Source organism: Malurus melanocephalus, unplaced genomic scaffold (assembly GCF_030028575.1).
Source record: "Malurus melanocephalus ecotype Western Australia unplaced genomic scaffold, MMel_1.1 scaffold_138, whole genome shotgun sequence".
Classification (NCBI taxonomy): Eukaryota; Metazoa; Chordata; class Aves; order Passeriformes; family Maluridae; genus Malurus; species Malurus melanocephalus.
In genome coordinates, this window is record NW_026623370.1 from 958,893 (window position 1) to 978,173 (window position 19,281).

Here is a 19,281-nt window from a genome sequence, read left to right on the forward strand (position 1 = left end):
GTCATAAATGAAGCAGAAAAAACCAAATACAAGTGAAAAAAATGAAGAAAAATGAGAATTGAAGATAAATGAAAGCATTTATAAAATCATGCGCAGCACTAATTATTTAGTATCCCATGATTAAAATCACTTGCCCTTTTTATTTTCTTACATATTTTAACTTGTTTTTTTTTTCACTGAAGTTGTGCCAGATTGATGTACCTAATACCAAAGCAGACCCTCATAATTCTGCAGTTAAACTCAGTGTTGTTCCTAGAAATTTCTTTAAGGAGGGGTTGCCTCAGCCCCAGTATCTTCWCTGTTAGTGAATAAAAACTGTGTCCTTATTAAAAATGTTCCTCTTCTCTCTCTAACCCATAAATATTTCCCCTTTGCTTCTGAAAGCTGGCCAGCTCTGTAAACTATAATTGTCATTTTCTTCCCCTGATTTTAATTTACTTACAAGATGTCAAACTTCTGYCTGGTTTTTAACCCCTGCAGCAAAACACTTGGATTAGTTGCAGATAGCAGGCAGTGGAGAAGCAGGCAGCRTTTAAAAGTGAGAAATAGGAAATGTTAGCAACACAGGAGAGGGTAAGGATTGCTGATAGGAGAGAACTTAGGATGAGACTAAGGCTTACACAGGGGAGCCTGCAGCTGCCTGCCCTCCTAGGAACTTGGCAGTGGGGCATGAGGAGAAAAGAGCTGGCTGGAACAGAACTGGCTTTTGACATGCTATAGCTTCTGCCTGATACATTTGAAAGCAGAGAAATATTTTTTTTAAAAAAAATTAAAAGGTAGGGAAGCTCATGCTGTCTCCTGCCCTCTTTCAGAGGGGTTTCTTGTGTCTCGCTTGGCAGAAAGTATTTGTGTGCAGTTATCATTCAAGTATGTTTTCCCTGTGTTATTTCAAACAAAAATAAATGCCAAAAGTCAAATTATTTTCCATGGGAAAAAAAGAAGTCCAGGAATGCAAGGTTCCTTGCAGTCATTCCTTGTGATGCCAGCAGCTGCCCCACATSCTGGCATGGGCTAGCAGGAGCAGAGGTGAAAGCAGAGCAGGGAAAGGCAGATCTTGTTGGCTGCAGGGCATACTGGGGCAAGGGGGAAGGAGCTTCCATGGCAAATGAGACTGTGAGGTTTTGTCTCAGAGAGAGCAGATGGGGTTTAGCTCATGTGCCTGACAGCACTGTGGTGTTTCAATAACATTCCTAGTGAAATGGCTGCAGGCGTTGTTGCAGGTAACATAACACCATCTAAAGGGACCTATGTCACCACTGTGTGGTATTGCTCCCCTTTGTCCCAGATGGTGGGAACTACCTTACAGCATCTGCCAAAAGATCCCATGTAGTTAGGATATTGTTTAATGTAGAAAATGCAGTAGAGATGTGTATATGATTGGGCAGGCTCATCTGGACATACCTCAATAAGCACCTCTGCCACCTCTGTCCTTCAAGTTCTCATTAGTGGGTTGATTCAGGTGTTCTAATATCCAAAATTATTTTTGTAGGATGTCATGCCACCTAGATTTGTCTGGGCAGAACCTTCAGTATATATATTGCTTTCTTTTGAGAGCTGGCATCTATCTGGCTTAAAACGCATGACCACAGTGTGCAAGTTGGACTAACAGTGGTCTTGGGATAGTTCTTGTGACACTTGGTGGAGGAAGCCTGTCTGGAAATATTAGAGGAGACAGAGTTTTGAACATATGCCACAGAAGGTCACTGCTCTCAGATGACAGTATGTTTGCAAGGAGCRATTCTCAGAATTTCCTTTGGCACTGAACCAGCTCAGGAAAAGAGGAAGATTTTGTGTTCCCTGCCAGAACGCATCCCTGTAATAATGTGAGAATGGACGGTCTGACCCTAAATTATAAACATCTCAGACTAGACTGTGGTGTGCTGCAGAAACTATCTTGAACTTTGAAAAGAGAAAACTTGTGTGTGGTTATGTATATCTTTGTATGCGGTACAATAAAATAGTGGTCATTTTATTGTGAATTCAAGGCAACAGTTGTCATTGTGAAAGCATCAATCTTCTTTTTAATGCACCTTGTGACTAAGTTWAAAAAGCAGAGATCCAGGTCTTTCTTATAAAATAACCGGATTTTATATGTTCACCATTGAAAGAAAYAAGCTGTAGCAATAAACAATGGAGTATCAAACAATAGAAATCTTACACAAGCATGCCAAAGCTATGTAATAAGTTATTCACTGGCCTTCAGAACAAAACTTTGGATACAGTGAATTTGAAAACAAGTACATCATCACTTTCCATTCATTTACTTATTTTGGGTTCTGTTTTGCTTCAATCCAGTTGTAACATCTTTGACCCAGTTAAAGAGCTGAATGTTAACATAGGAGGCAAGGAACGTGAGTGTATTTAGGTGCAGCATCTTTGACTTTTCGATGGTTTTGTACTTGCAGTAGTGGGGGAGCTTAGCCCAAAGACTAGAGGAGATTTGGCTGGGAGAGGAAACGTGTTTGTAAAGCACATTCCAGCTAAGGGAATGCCGAAGAAAAATGACCTTTTATCTCACAGTGGCTGCAGTTGTTTGCCGTGCATGGCAGTACATACCTGCAGTTGTACATTCTGCCCTGGGGAATATATAGTGGAAGGCATTTTAGGTTTGAGCAACTGCATTTAATTCCCAATGTTACCTCAGAGCAGACATTCCTCTCTCTCCCAACAAACAGTAAAGGAGGCAGTTCCTGWGTTGCCATGGGGTATTTGTGGCCACACGAAGAAATAACATCCCAACCCAAAGAGCAGAAAGTCTCCCTGATTCATGTCCCGCCTGAATGATTGGATCATGGTCTAGTATTTCATAAATGAGAAAGTTTTAAACTTTTATACATGGCATGTGATGTTGGATGAGTTGAACTTGAAAAAATTAGATCTTGTAAGGGAACCTGAACGAGCAGGGAAATAAATGCTGAGCCATTTGATGGTGGTGGCAGTTTTTGAGTCAGGTGAAAACCAGTGAGAACAGAAGCTGTTTGGGCAGTAGGTGTGTCATGAGGTACTGAATTGTCAGCCCAGTCGAATGAGAAACTTGGTAGAATTCTTTTTAATTTTTGTTTATGGGAGAGTCATCTTCTTCTRTGGTAGGAAGCAGTTAACAGTAATATAAAGTGCTTAAAGTGAGTGTCGTTGTTTCTGGCATGTGCTTGGAAGGTTTTATTCTTTGGTCTGAGTCATTTATGCAAACCATGGTGGTGTGTTAAATTGTAAAATAGATTTTTAATTCTGAAGCTGTCCATTAGTGAGTTAGGGCAGTGGTTTGCTGAGGCTGACTCTGCAGGGCTTTTGTCACATGAATTAGTCTTTACATCCTGYTTGTGTATACTGTCTCTGGCTACTCCACTCTGATACAACAGTGTCTATACAGGCACTTCTCAGAAGACTGAACAATGAGCCTAGCAAGAGATCCCACAGATAATACTAGTTTTGAATATTTTTTAGCTCGTGTGATTGTGAATGGAGAGGTACCTGGCAGGAGAAAGCAGGAAAATATCAAATATATCCCAGAACCATTTAGAAAGTTGCTTTTTCTACATTGGTTTATAACATGAAAATAAACAATTCATAGTGTTTCAAAAAAGGACATTCTTATTTTACATAAGAAACTAAGCCCACTCATTCTTTTTCCTGCAGAAAAAGATTTATTGATTTAAAAAAATTTAGCAGAAGGTAACAATTTCAGCAGGACCAGCAAGCTGAATGTGTTTTGCACATATATGTAATGAGGAGGAAGAAGAGGAACATATGTTTCCACCTTCCTTGAAATCCTTGGGCGAGGTAAAACATCTGCACACTACTGTCCAGAGAGAAAGCTGTAATGACTATTTCAGGGTACTGCTTCCTTTTATTCAGTGAAGCATAGTTATAGTGCCACAGCAATTCTTGTCTCACTACTTCCTATGCTGAGCTCTCCTGAAGCCACAACTCATGGAATTCCTTCTTAGTCCCAGCATSACCATCCAGCTGCAGGCAAGATTAGGTGCACCTTGCCTTTCAAGAAGGAAAGAAHAAAAAAGAGGAATCATGTTGCTCTATTATTATACATCATTAATTCTTTTAGTAAAGTGCTGGAAATAAACACATAAATCAGAAGGTTCAATCCATGCTCCCTTGGCGATGCTGTGTGAACTGACAAGGAGGTATTATGGTATTATTTATGCCTTTTTTTGTTTTCTTTATGCAAAATATATTGAAAAATTGTCATTATTACTCCACACAAGTTTTTGTTCTCCTTCTCATATGAACACATAATTGGGGCTCACTTGTAGTTGGGATTTCTCATCACTCTTACTGTTATATTTCTGTATAACACCGTAAGCAGAACAGCAGACCTGGAGCAGGCTGAAATGTAATGAATTCTGTGTCTACACACAAAATTGGCACTGGTGAAATAGCACTTCACTAAGTATCAGGTGGGATACCTGCTTGTTTCTGAGAAAAACTGGAATTTTAATATTTTACATGCAGATATTTTTCTGCAAGTGTATTCCTTTTTGACCCAACGCCAGAGAGCTGGCAGACAGAGATTACATGAAGATTTGGCACATTATYCTATATTGGAGTTCCTGCCTCACCCCTTCCAGGAGTTCACAGCTTCTGCTAATCATGCCTGTACTCCACTGAGGTTTATTCCAGGAGAGTTCAGGTGGCATTCTTCTTACTGCTGTCTCCTTAGGATTTCCCCAGAGGATTGAATTTTTGTTTGTGCTGAAAAAACTCATGAGTATCCTTTAGTCCAACCTGGCGTCCCCAGTTCCTGTGGAAACTTCCCACTCTTGTGAATGTGCTGACCACTGACAGATTTCAAGGGACCAGGAATTTGCCACGTTCCCCCACATTTGTTGCTCTCCAAAGATGTTTCTTGAACCCCTACAGGCCTGAAGCTCAGAGTTTTTTGATAGATTAAAACTCATTCTGTCATAAAATGTGATGAATTTAAATATCTCAGCTGTAGAGGCTGAGAGGCTTCCTCAACTAGGTTGGATAATTCTTACYAAGAAGACCTAAACCTTGGAATTTTTTTTTTTYCTTAACAGGAATGCTAGTGTTTTTYYCCATGTGTGTTTTAGATATACCATCTGTGGAGACCAGCAATGTGTTTATCATCAACARTGAAAATACTGACCTGGAAAGAACTTTTTTTTTTTAAACATATGCATTGATATGGATATAAGGAAAGCAAATACCCCACAGCTGCTCCGCCTTCAGGGCTTTTCTGAATAGCAGAGTGGATCAAAGGATGTTTTTATTTCCTTGTGRAGAGGAAAAATTCATCACTTTATAAATCACAGCAAAAACAAATCAAATCAATACCAGGAGCTTTTTAATAATAATGCATTTCTTATGGCTGTCCTCAGTATAGGTCTCAGCASTAAATGCTGCACACACTAAGAAGAATGAAATAAAACCTGTCCCTGACACTGATTTTCATTTAGTATTAAGGAATTAACTGGAGTAGGAGACTGTAACATCTCAAGCACTGATGTGTTTAGAATCTGAGAGCTAAGCCTGTATTTTATAGCTTGAATTCATCTGAACTGTGAAGTGGTATTATAAAATAATTCTTTCCTTTCTTCATAATTGCAGAGYATGTTGGGTAATTTTATTTTTCTCATCTGTTGTGTGCTGTGGCTGGGTTGTAATGCACTTTGTTCAGTTGCTAGCAACATGTCCTGAGTGTCTTCTGTAGAGTGTTACTATTTGAACACCTTTTTTGGTTGATGAATAAAGGAGAATCTCTCCCCGACCTTCTGTGGAATGTGTTGGCTTCCATCCTGATGAACATTGCTGTAAGGTGCAATCATTTATTTTAACTGTGTTAAAAGACTTTCAAGTCCTTATGTGATCTTGTTACAAGCCAGTAAATTCGTATTGTATATCAAGGGATGAAAGTTAGTGCTGAGATCACTAAATAACACATACTTTCAATAGAGCTTTAAAAAATTCTGGCCCGTGAATTTTGTGATTAGAACTAGATCATCTATTAACAAGTCAGTGCATGACTAGGGAATAGATCCAAGTGCTTCCTAAAATGGAGAAGTGTTGGCAGGGTACAACAGTGAGCAGTAAACAGGGTATAAAAAGCTATGAGTAGTAGAGAAAAGGATTAAGAAAAAGAGAAAKTTTTGTATTACCTCAGAAAGAACTGAGTCATGCAGTTGCTTGGTGCAGACATGAAGTTATTAGCAAGGGAAAAAACACATCACAATATTTTATTGTCCCTTCTTTAGCTGTTAGGCCTCTAAGACTAAAACCAAATATATGCATTGGGGTATTTCTTTGTTTTCACTTTTCCTTATTAATATTATATGCCTAGACATAGTGTGATAGCGAAAGCTTTTTTTTATTGGTTCGGTAATTATTAATAATGGGAACTGATATTGTGCTGCCACTACCCTGACACTTTCATGCATTGTTCGGATGTCCAAGTATACAACCACAGTGTTTTCACCTCAAGTGTCACCTTTTCTTTTCCTTTCTCTTTTTTCAGGTTGACTTTGAACAACTCCAGGAAAACTTGTGTCAGATGGAAAGACGGTGCAAGGCATCATGGGATCACCTTAAGGCTATAGCAAAGCATGAAATGAAGCCAAGTCTAAAGCAAAAAATGTCTGAGTTCCTTAAAGACTGTGCAGAAAGAATCATAATCCTGAAGATTGTTCATAGAAGAATAATTAACAGGTACAGCATTATATTGGTGGCAGCAATACCTTGATAGTAAATTACTTGGTATGTACAACTTATGAATCATAAAGATTGTTTTATAAGTGCTTAATGCGCATTCCTGCAAGGAATGTTGTCAGGTTGTATGTGGTGCATACTTTGTTATAAGGTCCATTGAGGAAAGATTCCCCACTCCAAAAAGTTCTATATTTTTGATTATAAAAACAGTCATCCAGGCGATCATTTATTCTCAAGGCGCAGTAACCTGGTCTTTTACCTCCTAGTACCCAAAAGCTAGCRGCTTTACAGTTAAGTTGATAGATTTTCTGTTAATCTCTGGATATTTTTGAGGGAGTTTGGTTTACTGTCTGATAAACAAGAACAGACTGTAGCAAAAAAACAAAGTTTTATTGACAAATTGGTCATATGCAATAACTGAAACTAGTCTTGTACAATGAGTTCTTTTATAGGCAGCATCACTCATATTTGCAAGACCTATGACCATGTGTTTTATGATTATACAGCTGAAGGGAGAATTAAGACTCCTCTCCTTAGGATTTGCAGTTGGGTTTAATGCAACTGTGAGAGATTTTCCAACTTCTGGGTAATTTCCAAATTTCTGTGGTCAAAATTAAGAACTAGATTTCCAAATCATTCCAAATTTGTGGATATATACTTGAGAAGTTGATTCAGCTCTTCTTTTGTTTTTGTGAGGTCTTGGGGTTTATGCCATAAGTAAACAGAAATCCCAATTGCAGTGGGAGGGAAGTGAATTTGTTTGTTTCCTGTTGTGTTTATCATAAGCATTGTACAAGTAAAAAAAAAAATATCAACTTTCTCCACTAATATCCCGCAACAGCTACTGTAGTTCTTAAAAATGTTTTCATATACATGCATCTTTCTAGGATTGGGAAGACTTTTTGTCCACAGGGATGTAGAGGTAGTTAAAAGGAATTCCCATACATTTTTACACATTCAGCGTGCTGTTGTAAATCATGCAATATAGAAGCAATAGTAAAAATTGCAAATAGTGCAAAAGCTCTGAATGCCACAGAAGGAGTAAAACTGTGAACTGGGAGTGTCCCAAACTAGCGTACTTGGTAGATAATATAATTTTATGGTCAGTTTTGTGAACCAGAAATTCTTTCCTTCTCGTATTTGCTAGCCTGTAAATCTGCATTCTTCTTGTCTAGACTTTGCCCAATATCCTAACAGCCTCTTTGAAGTYGCTTAATACAAATAAATAGAATTGAAACTTAATAAATATTTTTTCTATAACTGAAATGAAATTGGTCATTCACGTGCCAAATTAGTCATATAAAGTGATGGAGTTCCATAAACATCTTATCTCCTGCATCAGCCTGGGAAAGTAGACTGGGATGAAGTTATCATAGGCTAGACTTTCATGGTTTTAATTATAAAACATACCAATGTTATGCAAAGCATCCATGAAAATTCTGTAGCATAGAGGAAATGATGGGAGCTAGTAAAGTAATAAATGGATTTAGTGAAATATATCGTGGGGTTTTTTTTTTTTTTTCCCAGAGACCATCAATAAAGATTTTTTCCCTTTACATTTATAAACTCATTTTTTTCCAGGTTTCACTCATTTTTGTTATTTATGGGCCATCCTCCCTACGCAATACGTGAAGTCAACATCAATAAGTTCTGCAAAATTATCAGTGAATTTGCTCTGGAATACCGCACCACCAGGGARCGAGTTTTGCAGCAAAAACAGAAACGAGCTAACCACAGGGAAAGAAACAAGACCAGAGGGAAAATGATAACAGATGTAAGTGGCAAATRRTATCTCWCAAWAYATGGATTTTTAAAACTTTCTTTCAYTGAATGTGGTRTATGAAGTGTTGTTAGTCTACTTTTATTATTAGAGGTCCTTCTCCTGTAACTAAAAACTCTCTTCTATTTAGAAAACAAAACTTATAAGTATGGTGTAGAACTTACAAAACTTACTTGATTGGGTGTATTTTCTGCTTCATACAAATGTGTAGGATGAGAACAGACTGAAAATAATCATCCAAAAAGAGCTTCCCTGTGTGTTGCACTGACAGTGTCCAGGATATCTAGCAGACATCAGATGCTGTATGTACCTGATCAGCCAAGGATATGAAAAACAAAAAAAAAAATTGAAATTAGACTCTTAATTGAGAACGTAATTTAAATTATGAATCACTGTAGTGACTTAAGTGATTGTAATCAAATTTTAATATATTTTTTCCCTGCATCTTTGAATATTCTAATGTAGTCTTTAGTCTTGATATTTTATCTATTTTTATGTCTGTGTGTATCTCTATATATATATGTATATATAGCATGTGCACACATGGCCGTTTTCTACTTAACTTTGAAGCACAGAGCAGCCAATTGTATGGCTACAGGCTGCTTTGGGATTCTGAAAGGACGAACAAATTTATGTCCACAGTAAATGTTACTCTGCAGATCTTTTGACTGAAAGATTTCATGCACATAGAATAAATTAAAATAAGATTTGTTTTCTCAGCATAGTAAGTTTTAAAATCCCCTTGATTTTCTTTTTATCTTTTTTTTTTTTTAAGTTGAAGTAGTTTGACTCAATCCAAATAAAGTTTTAGAAAGTGCCAGTACTTAATAAAATTTTCCAGCTGTCTCAAAATCCAGATCTGGAGTCTCGATTAGATGCAAGTGTTTCATTGCATATGAAACTACCCCTGCCTTTGGCATGAAAAGCCCTAAGACATACAGTTTTATGGCTCAGGCAATATGGGTCAATATAAATATAAATATAAATATAAATATAAATATAAATATAAATATAAATATAAATATATGTATTGAGACTGACATGAATTGAGATTGTATTTAAGTCATTGACTCATTATCATTTGTAGATCTTTCCTGGCGGTTCCCTCTTTACATTTGGAAATCTGGCCCATCTAAAGAAAATGTTAATCCTGTATTATTATCAAAGGTCTCAGGTTAAGGAAGAGGCTCTGAATTTATACAAAGGGTATAATACAGTCATACAAAMTTTCAAAACTACCACTGGAGAACTGAGATCCCTTTCTGTGATCGCTTCTTGATTTTCGTGATGTATCCTAAAGAGGCCAAAAGACAGCCTTAACCAAAGAGTTTGGTAAATTAAAATTGTCATTCACATATCTTTGATACTTTTTGCTAATTTAAGCAATGCTGAGGTGYGAAGGGGTTACTGTTTTCCTGCTATATAATGTAGTGTTTCTGTATGATCTGTTCAGAATAAGCGGCTCTGGCCGGCCAGGAAGCTTCTCTATGTCTTCTTCCTGCAGAAAACGTGAAAGGGAATGGAGTTCTGGTAGGCAGCTGGGTTCACAAAGCACAGAAATAGGACCCTTTCAAACCAGAAAAAAGTTCAGACTTGACAGTGAGTCAGTGAGGGGCAGAACCAGGGACAATGGCCATTTCCCCAAAATGGAGGAAAGGAGGCATCAAGGCCTTTCCCAGAACTTCATTGAAAGAAGGTCTTTTGTTAAGCTCAAGATGATGTTGAGATTTAGCAAGAATTAAATGTCATCTGAAATTTAGTGTTACACTAAAAAAATGTCCTGCAGATCTTAAGAAAGGGACATTTTGTTCCTATCATTAATTTACAATTATAGAACAGTCCTATTAGCTTAAAACCAAAAAGCCTGCAGGAGTAAAAACCAACATTCTTTAGAATTGCCCTTACAGAAATGCTCTTTAAGGGGATTATTCATGTGGCCATATAGTTGTTTCAGAACTTGCTAAATCTCTTTGACCATAGCCCAGTAATATTGCCTCATTTGCCTTTTATTTGAACTGTAGTATATGGTAAAACAATAGAATTAAAGTTGCATCAGACTATTTGCCATGGCTTCCTCGGACAACTTCAAAGGTAGATCAACCTCAAAACAAGTTTCCAAGTCAGCAGGATRGAAGATATTTATGTGTGAAGAATGATGAAAACGTGGAATTTTATTGCAGTTTTGTTTTGGCTGTGGTTTGTATCTGGTCTTGATTTTCTTCGTGTTTTATATTTGAAGGCATTGGAAAGGGAAGATAGATCAGTAATGCACTGACAGTGATTCACTGGTTACCAAATACTGACAAAACAAAGTTGAGATTTTGACATTGTAAAGAAATTCTTTGTAGAAAGTGATTATAATATGCAGTAGTCATACGTAATTTCACTCCCTACTTTTGGTGACCTAAAAGTATTGTGCAGTTATTTGAAATTTACCTCCCCGTCCTTTTGGAAGTTTCCTCTGTATCTCATTTTTATCACCTTGCAGTAAATTGCTTTTAGGCTGATGAGGAGGGATTTTAGCAAAAGCAGGAAAGGAATAAGGCAGAACCAGCCCAGTTCTTCAGAGCCTGTGTCTCTTAAAGCTTGTCCCCCCTGCAAACTTGGAARGCAGAGGGGTGCTGGCTCCTGGCGTGGAGAGTCTGCTGGCTCTTTGCACGGAGAACTTGCATCAGCTTCAGCGACTGCTCAATGGAATAAGGCTGAGAAACACAATAGGGAGTATTTCCAGTCTTTCTTTCAGCCTTTTGCCACAGATATCTTTGGGTTTGTATGTTCTTTAATAGCTGGAGTGGACTGGGCACTGTCAGTTTAAATCTCAGTGAATGCTGTCTGGAGGGGAGGGGTAAGGAAAAAATAAAAAAAAGAGCAGTACTTTACCAGTTTCACAGAGAAAATTGCATCCTCTCTGTAACCTTATATCTGGCTTTAGCCAATGGTAGCACTCATTTGGGCACTCTAGAAATAACAAGCAAGCAAAATAGGGAAGAAATGCAATTACAGATACAAATCTGAGCTTTTAAATGATTTTTAATAATAGGAGGTAATGTAAGCATCTGTCTSCCAGATTTATGAAACTCTGCTTTTCATGATACTTAGGAGTTTTGATTCCAAAATTGCTATKTAATAGACATAATATTTTGAAACACCAAATCCATTGCACAGAAATGCTAGCCTAAAGGAAAATTGTGAGGGCAGGAGAAAGGGAAAGAGGGAGATCTCAGACTGTCCTGCAAGAATCAGGATTGAATGACAGAAGAATCAAGTGGCCTTTTTTTCCTTACAATTAACATCTTGTGTCTGCAAGTGGTCTCCAGTATAGCAATATTCTTTYCCTGCTTTTTGGTAATATTACATGTGAAAAACGTACTAATTTATTGCTATTTCTCAGTGATTAAATAAAGAAGGAAATACAAGGCAGAATGTACACACCGGGGTGAGAGCAAATTCCCTTGTGAAACATAAGGTTGATTTGTTTATTTTGCTGCTTTTACTCCTGTTGTCAGCATTTGCGGGAGTCAAATGGCTCTTCAGGCATGGGAATGTGAAGGGGGTGGTGAACTATTCCTCCTGTGCACTGGAGTTGCTTTGGGTGTAGGACAGTGATTCTAGGAGTGAGCTCACTCCATGTGGAGCAGGAGGGAGAGAAAAGGTAATGCCCAGGTAGTGGAGATGGGCAAAGTCAGGCAGAGAAGTGTACATGGCCCTTAAATTGGGTCTACAGCAAATCACTTCTAGCTGGACTAAATGGACAGGAAGGCCAGCAGCTGAGACTTTACCTTGTAAAAATCTAGTTTGATATAAAATAATAATACAATACACTTTTATTCGGAGCACAGTCTTTGTAGTGTGTGTTCTCTGCTATTTTACCTTGCCCTGACTGCCTTCTTTTGTTGTTTAGCTTAATTTGCTCTCCTTCTGCCCTTTACTGATTAGTTGGATGTACAGAATGATGTATTAAATTAGATAAATAGATAGTTTGATAGATAGGTAGGTAGGTAGGTAGATAGATAGATAGATAGATAGACAGACAGACAGACAGACAGACAGACAGATAGATAGATAGATAGATAGATAGATAGATAGATAGATAGACAGACAGACAGATGGAATTAGAATACAAGAATGTTCATACTTCCTATTCTTCTTTCTGTCTCTTACTAATGCCAAGAAGTGAACAGTGTTCCCCTTCAGAAGAATTGCTTTATAGAATGATTCCCTGCCCCTCAGGGGATGGAAAAAAAGACAAACAGATAATGTTAATGCAAAGGGAACATACCTGCCACAGTCCCTCTGCAAAACACACTGCCTTTGTTTCTGTCAGTGCCACTGTGTCCAAATTAAAATAAGCATCTCACTCTTTGAATAAAACATACCCTTAAAAAGTAATGTTAACATGGTGCTCAGCAGTCACAGCTAATCTTCTTATGGAGATTGTGCTGGAACTAAACTGAGGGCCAAAGTAAATCAGGCTTTCATTTTTAATGATGAATGTTTCTGGAACAGAATGTATCAATCCCAGACAGAAACAGAGCTGAGATGGAGATAAGGTCAAAAATATGTATTAGTAACCCAGGGAAGGGAATGCTATTGGTGGAATGCTTCTTCTAAAAAAACAAAACAAACCCCCAAATAAAAAAATGCATAACATTTCTGGACCATGTTTGCACTTTACAAATGAACAAACTGAAAATTATGGAAGCAAGGACCCCAGATATTTGAGAAGCCATGTTTTACTTTGGGAAACTTCCATGTGGGCATCTTCTAACCCTGTAAAAAATTCCYCAGTCATTTGGAAACACAGATTTAAATAGTTTGCTAATTCTTTGTAAATCCCCAAATTTAAGAATATTCTGTATCCCACCATATTTTGTATGTCTGTGCATTTAATGTGGTGCAACTGTCAAGGAAATTTTACATGCCTGCTGTCACAGAGGGTGAAAGCCCTGAATGACAATGGATAATTGCATCTCTTTGATTTCCAGGATCAGGTATCAGGCAGCTACTGAAGAACTTACAGCATTTATTCAAAGACTACCCAGCATTTGATTTGAGTGCACTGTTAAATTGGAAGTTGAAAAGCCCCAGCTTAAAAAAGGAATTAAAACAAACACTTAAGTGTAGAGAAAAGGAATTGCCAAGAAGTCAACCTCTGCCCTGAGAGAAACATCAGCCAGGACCTCCCTGTGCTGCACAGAGATGCAAAAAGGAGAGGAAGTCCTTCCTAGTGTTCTCAGTTTCCATGGGGCAAARAGTGGGCAAACAACTGCATGGCTCAAGGGAGAGAAATAGGATGGGTTTGGGGCAGTTTCAGTTCATCATTTCTGTAAGGAAAAACAGGAAATTTCTACATACTCTACCAACAGTGACAGTCTGCTTACATACAATCAGCTAAAAAAAAAAGAGCAAGCTGATAGTCTAAGGAATGAATCCCTTATGTTTCTTCTATTTTTATGTCCTCCTATTGCATAAACAGTACCATGGTTACCTMTTACTCTGTCACAGTTTGACGGTGCTGTCTTTCCTAAATATTGCTGTTTGTCCTTCTCCACCTTGTCCTTTGTTTCCAGTGGCAGACTGATGAAGAAGAGGATGCTGAGGTATGATTCTCTGAAAAAGCATGTCATCCCATTTCTCCTGTGTGCTGTGACATCTAATTTCTAACTCAGACAGTATGGACTGCTCAACTCCATCTGCTCAGCTGGAACTATGAACCATGACATTTTTCTCATACCTTTTTGCCTCAATCATAGGAATGCATTTTTACMGTCAGCTTTAACCATATGCATACCTGTCCTCTTGAATAAGGAGATCTTGATCTGAGGCCTTAATAACTTTAAGTTTCCTCATTTCTTTCCCTTACTGTCTGTGATGTGCTGTAAAATATTGCCAATACCCAAAATATCGGTGATCTAAATGTTATGGGGATCATAAGTTACCTTGGGCTATGGATTACCAGGATAATATCTTACTCATCAAGTAAGATATTACTGTGTAACCCCACATGGTGCTATTTTTAAAGTGTTCAAAAGCATCAGGATATAGGGATGTTAAGCAAATTCCAATTGTTTGCCTTGCTACATAAATTGAGAACGAGACACTTCAGTCATCATAGAGGTGAGCCATGGAGTAGTTCATGTGTTTATCATAAACTGCTCCTGAAAGTGATGTTCCAGCTCTATTGATAATAAAATAGTTTATTGGTTCAAGGAGCGTCTACTGTGCAATGCATTTTTTGTTCAGCATTGGAGCTTTCTTCAATCTGCTGAACATAAACAATGTGGCTTAATGCTCACTGTGTCATAGTGGTGGTCATTTGCTCCATAGGCTGGGGTTTGGGAAGCAATTTATGGCAACATCTGAAAATTAAGGAAATGAAATAAAACTTTGGCTCTTGAGGTTCACCCCCAGTGATGGTTTGTGCTGTATAGCTTGAGGCTCAGAAAGAAAATTACRTTTGCTTGTTTATGCCAACATGTAACTAACCTGTGTGAATAGGAACTAAYAGTTATGTGAAGGCTTTATCCTGTGGGATTTTTTTGAGATGGTATTGATTAGCTGAACAACTCACTTTGTATAAGAGAATAGTCCTAATGCAAAAGTGGCATGCATTTTCAAAGGAGTTTTTTCTCTAATCTTTTTCTGTCTCTTAATTTCACATGTGAAACTCCAGCACTTGCATACTTTTCTCATCAAAATRTTGCAAGCTAATATTTTAACAAAAAAACAAAGTTCTCACTATCAAAAATAGGTCTCGTACKGGTATATTTAGCTCAGGGCCTTGTAGGGATTATTGTTTTGTTACTCAGTTAACTTGCTATCTTACCCCAAAAAGTCACTGTGTTAAAATAGAATTATCTTATCATTGATTTCCAGATTAAACATTTTCAATTTGCAGTCTTGACATGGGGTTTCGATCAAAGCTCTGAAAGTAGGGCCCAGTCTTTTCTGTCAATTTACCATTTTCTGACGKAAAGGCTTTGCAGGTTTGCATCCATTTAACTGACTGCCTTGATATCACCAAGTGAATAATTAATGTTGTTTATTGTGCAAAGGAAGAAGAGAATGCAGCACTTGTCCTTTCATCTGTTCTGAATTAGTCAGAGTAAGAAAGATTAAAAGGAAAAACAAAACATATTTCGGTGTCTGATGCTGGTGCGATACGACTGAGAGTACCGAGGTTTATTATTATCTGTTGATGCCTGTTTGCTGTCAACAGGGTCGGTATTTCCTGCAGCCAGGGCTCTATTTTCAGTGTGCTTTGACCTTTCCGTAGATAAGAGCATAGTGGCAAATACCAGCATCCAAGCCCTTTGTAGGCAGAGTCTGGGAAGGGAGAGCAGCCCAGCAGTGCGAGTCCTTCTCCTTAGTAAGTCCCCAGCAGTTTCTGCTGCTCCCACCCGTTCCTGGATGGTTGTTTTGGTAACTGGTGGGGCTGCTGCATCCCCACACTGTGCATGCCCAGCTGGTRTAGCTGCTGTTGTTGATGTAGTTGTGGTGACAGGGAAGCAGAGGGCAGATTCCTCAATCTCTTGTAGGGTTCTGTTTGTTCTTCTAACTTCTGATTGCAATTTTTGTGTTTTGTCCATGAAATAATTTGGCTGGGTGTTCTGGGACCAGGCATTTTTTCAGCRTTACTGGTAACGAGTTTTAAGGTTATTTGTAGATAATTGTGTTGTAGAACAGTTTGAGAGTCTTCAGTGCAGCAAGACAGAGAGGCGAGAGGGAAAGGTGTCTCTTTCTAGACCAGTGTCCCCATTTTGCCTTGCTACTGAAAGTTGACTGTACGGAAAAAAAGCCTTTTTTTTTTTTGATTGGGTCTCGTGCTGTTCCTCTTAGCATTMCGCCTGACCCCAGATCAGGCCCAGTCTGGATCGGCGGTTTCAAAGCAACTCCTTGCTTTGTACCTTTTACTCTCAGGCATAAGGTCAAAATTACAAAGCTCAAGCTAATGCGTCTGTTTTTCCTCTGACTGTGTCTGCTCCCTGCTCTCACCCCGCTTCAGGTTTATTTCTGCTCAGAGCGAATGCTCTGGGAGAGGAGCAACTGTTGCTGGGCTCTTTAGGGAATAGCTCCACTCCAACCCAAGCCCAGGACACCTTTTCCCTCACGATTTGCAGTCGAGGCCATGGCCTGTTGTCTGTGCTGTTCTCAGTTGAAACAACAAATCCTTTTCCTCCCGCAGTCCGGCAAGTTCTGCAGCAGCTCACCGCCCTGCCAGAGCCAGCCCCAGGGCCTGCAGTAYGCCGAGGACGCTGCCGAGCACGAGAACATGAAGGCGGTGCTGAAGACCTCCTCGGGCGGCGGGGAAAGCACCATGGCGCTCGGCGTCCGCACGCGCAGCCGCGCCAGCCGAGGTGAGCACCAAGGGTTCCTCTCGGCCACGTTTCTTGGGCTGGGGTAGCCACACAGTGGCCCAAACGTGGGTCGTGTCCCCCTTGCATAGCTGAGAAGGTGGAAGGGGAAGCAGAACAGCCCAGCGGTGTTGTGAGGCAGAAGTGATTTGGGCCATGGGGATGAAGAAGAATTTGCCTGAAGTTTTGACACAAAGATCACAGCCAGAGCAGGGGCATCAGGAGTCCCAGCCTGCAGAGCATCTCAGTTCTCCTTGCATCATGATGGTGGCTGCTCATTAGCACTCTCATTCTTGTTCTCATCATGAAAGCAAAATGGGGCGTCAGGMGAATCCAGGATGTGGCTTTCTTTTTATTTTCAATAGAAGCAGGTAGAAAGTAGCAATTCAAATKCGAGTGAAAAGACCTTGCAGCTTTTTATGAATGATTGGGGAGAAGAAAATGGGTAGGAAAATGTCTTTTAACCACCTCCCTGCTAAACTGCAAAGGTAATGGTAAAAAGATGAAGGTAAAAAACTACCATGAAGAGCTGTAAATTGTTTTTGTCTTCCCCTCACTACTCTCATACATGTGATACGTGGAARATGGTTTTGGAGTAAAGGTGATGCACCAAAATTGACAAATCTTCATTTTCCTAGTCTGGTATTTCTTCTCCTTCATATCTGGATATCTTACACTTTCTTGGTACTTTTTGATACAACTGATGGTACATCCAGAGCATCCACCACTAAGCCTGTATGTGTGTCRTTTTTCAAGGCTTGAAACCTTGATCCTGTCTAAATCAGAGGTTTCACAGCCCCAGTGTAAGAAGCCAGTCTGCTAACTAAAGTACAAAGTTTAAATAATTCAAGTTGCACTGCAACAAGCTGAACAGCTGAAGTAATACACTGAATGCTAACAAGTCCTGATTGTGGGAGTCAGCTTGTGTTCCCCAGAAGAACAACAGAGGCAGAAAATGGGGGTGAGCCAGACAGGAACTTGTCAGGAGCACTGTTGTAATACAACTGCTTCTGACAAGAGCCAGGAAACAAGGCAGCAGAGTAAAGGCTTAATCAAAGCTGTTTATTGACCCTGGGGATGTGATATAGAATGTCCCTGTTTGTGATTTTTTAACTTGCAATTCTACTACACCCACTCTTTTGCAAAGCTCCCTGTCAGTGTTCACATTACACACTAGCCGTCAAATTTTTTACAAACAAAATGCTCAGAAAACAGTAGTCAGTAGTGGAGGAACCCAAAGATATGTTACACAATGCTCCATGGAGTAAGGAGTGTCAGAGCTTTGGATTCAGAAACATGGCTCACTTGTTTGTTTGTGGTTTTAACCAAAATTGCTTTCAGCTTTTCAGTTTGCCAACAACTCTTCTACTTAGAGCACACACAGTCATGCCAGGACRCATACAGCTCTGTGATAAGAAGGTGAATTCTTCCTTGTGAAGGGGATGAGACATGTCAAACCAGACCTCATGCCATTTTCTTGTCTCCTTTGCACTATGTTGTGATGCTCAGAAATTGTTCTTCCATTCTGTACAATGGACCTGTGTTTCTGATTTCCATCAATCTCTAAGAGGTTCCATGTCTCCTAGGGTCTGTGTAATARGAGCAAAGGGAAACATGGTCCCACCACACTATCCATTCTTGGCTTATAGGCAGCCTCCGGCAGGCATTTGCCAGTTGTATTATGGTCAAGAGCAAGACACTGAGGCTGAAAGGAACAGAAAGTGTATATGTATGKATATTATAATTGCATTTGAGCTCTTGGCTCTCTGCTGATGCAGCAGAGAGTCAAGGGTATTATTTAGAAATATTCTCCATTAGGCAGAGTCTTCTCCTTTGGTCGAATTGAAGTTGGGATGACTGAGCAGCCTGCTGTAATTTCCCAGAAAACCCAATTGCAAAACCAAAGTTACACAAGAGACTTTCTGCCTGCTTTTCCCCAAATTCRCTTGCTGGTCTTTTCCAGGCCGTATCGGTTCGTGGAACGCTGGCAACGACGATTCACCCAACGCAACGGACGATGCCGCGGATGAGATCATGGATCGCATCGTCAAGTCYGCCACCCAAGTGCCAAGCCAGCGAGCGGTGCCTAGAGAGAGGAAACGGTCACGAGCAAATAGGAAATCATGTGAGTATAGGGCTATTAAATTGCTCAAAACAGGGAACATGCAAATATTTACCTGTATTGGTGTAGGAAMCAGGCCTTTGGTAGCCAGACATACGTTGGTAGTGATTTGAGTGTGTGCTGGTGATTGGCTTATGTTCCTCCTGCTATTGTTTAAAGGGTTTTGTATGCTGTGGGTGACTCTCTTCTACAGAACTTGAAATGTCCTTAGCAGAATGAGAAGAATGGTTTATGGTGCTTTGTGACAGTATTTATGCATAACTAGAGAAGTCAGATCAGGACCTCAGATGGAGACTGCTTAAAGTGCTGTAACCTATTGTGAACTGGCATAAAAATTGATA

General features: G+C 39.3%; 1 protein-coding gene across 6 annotated transcripts in view; it reads left to right on the plus strand.

Moving 5' to 3' along the window:
• FHOD3 (formin homology 2 domain containing 3) overlaps positions 1-19,281 on the plus strand; it is a 367,917-nt gene that overhangs the window by 329,799 nt on the left and 18,837 nt on the right. For all 6 annotated transcript variants that reach the window (XM_057371019.1, XM_057371020.1, XM_057371025.1 and 3 more), the window contains 4 exons: positions 6,494-6,684; positions 8,266-8,458; positions 16,650-16,821; positions 18,782-18,943. In XM_057371019.1, the coding sequence (XP_057227002.1) occupies positions 6,494-6,684; positions 8,266-8,458; positions 16,650-16,821; positions 18,782-18,943 (718 nt within the window). The remainder of the gene's footprint in view (positions 1-6,493; positions 6,685-8,265; positions 8,459-16,649; positions 16,822-18,781; positions 18,944-19,281) is intronic.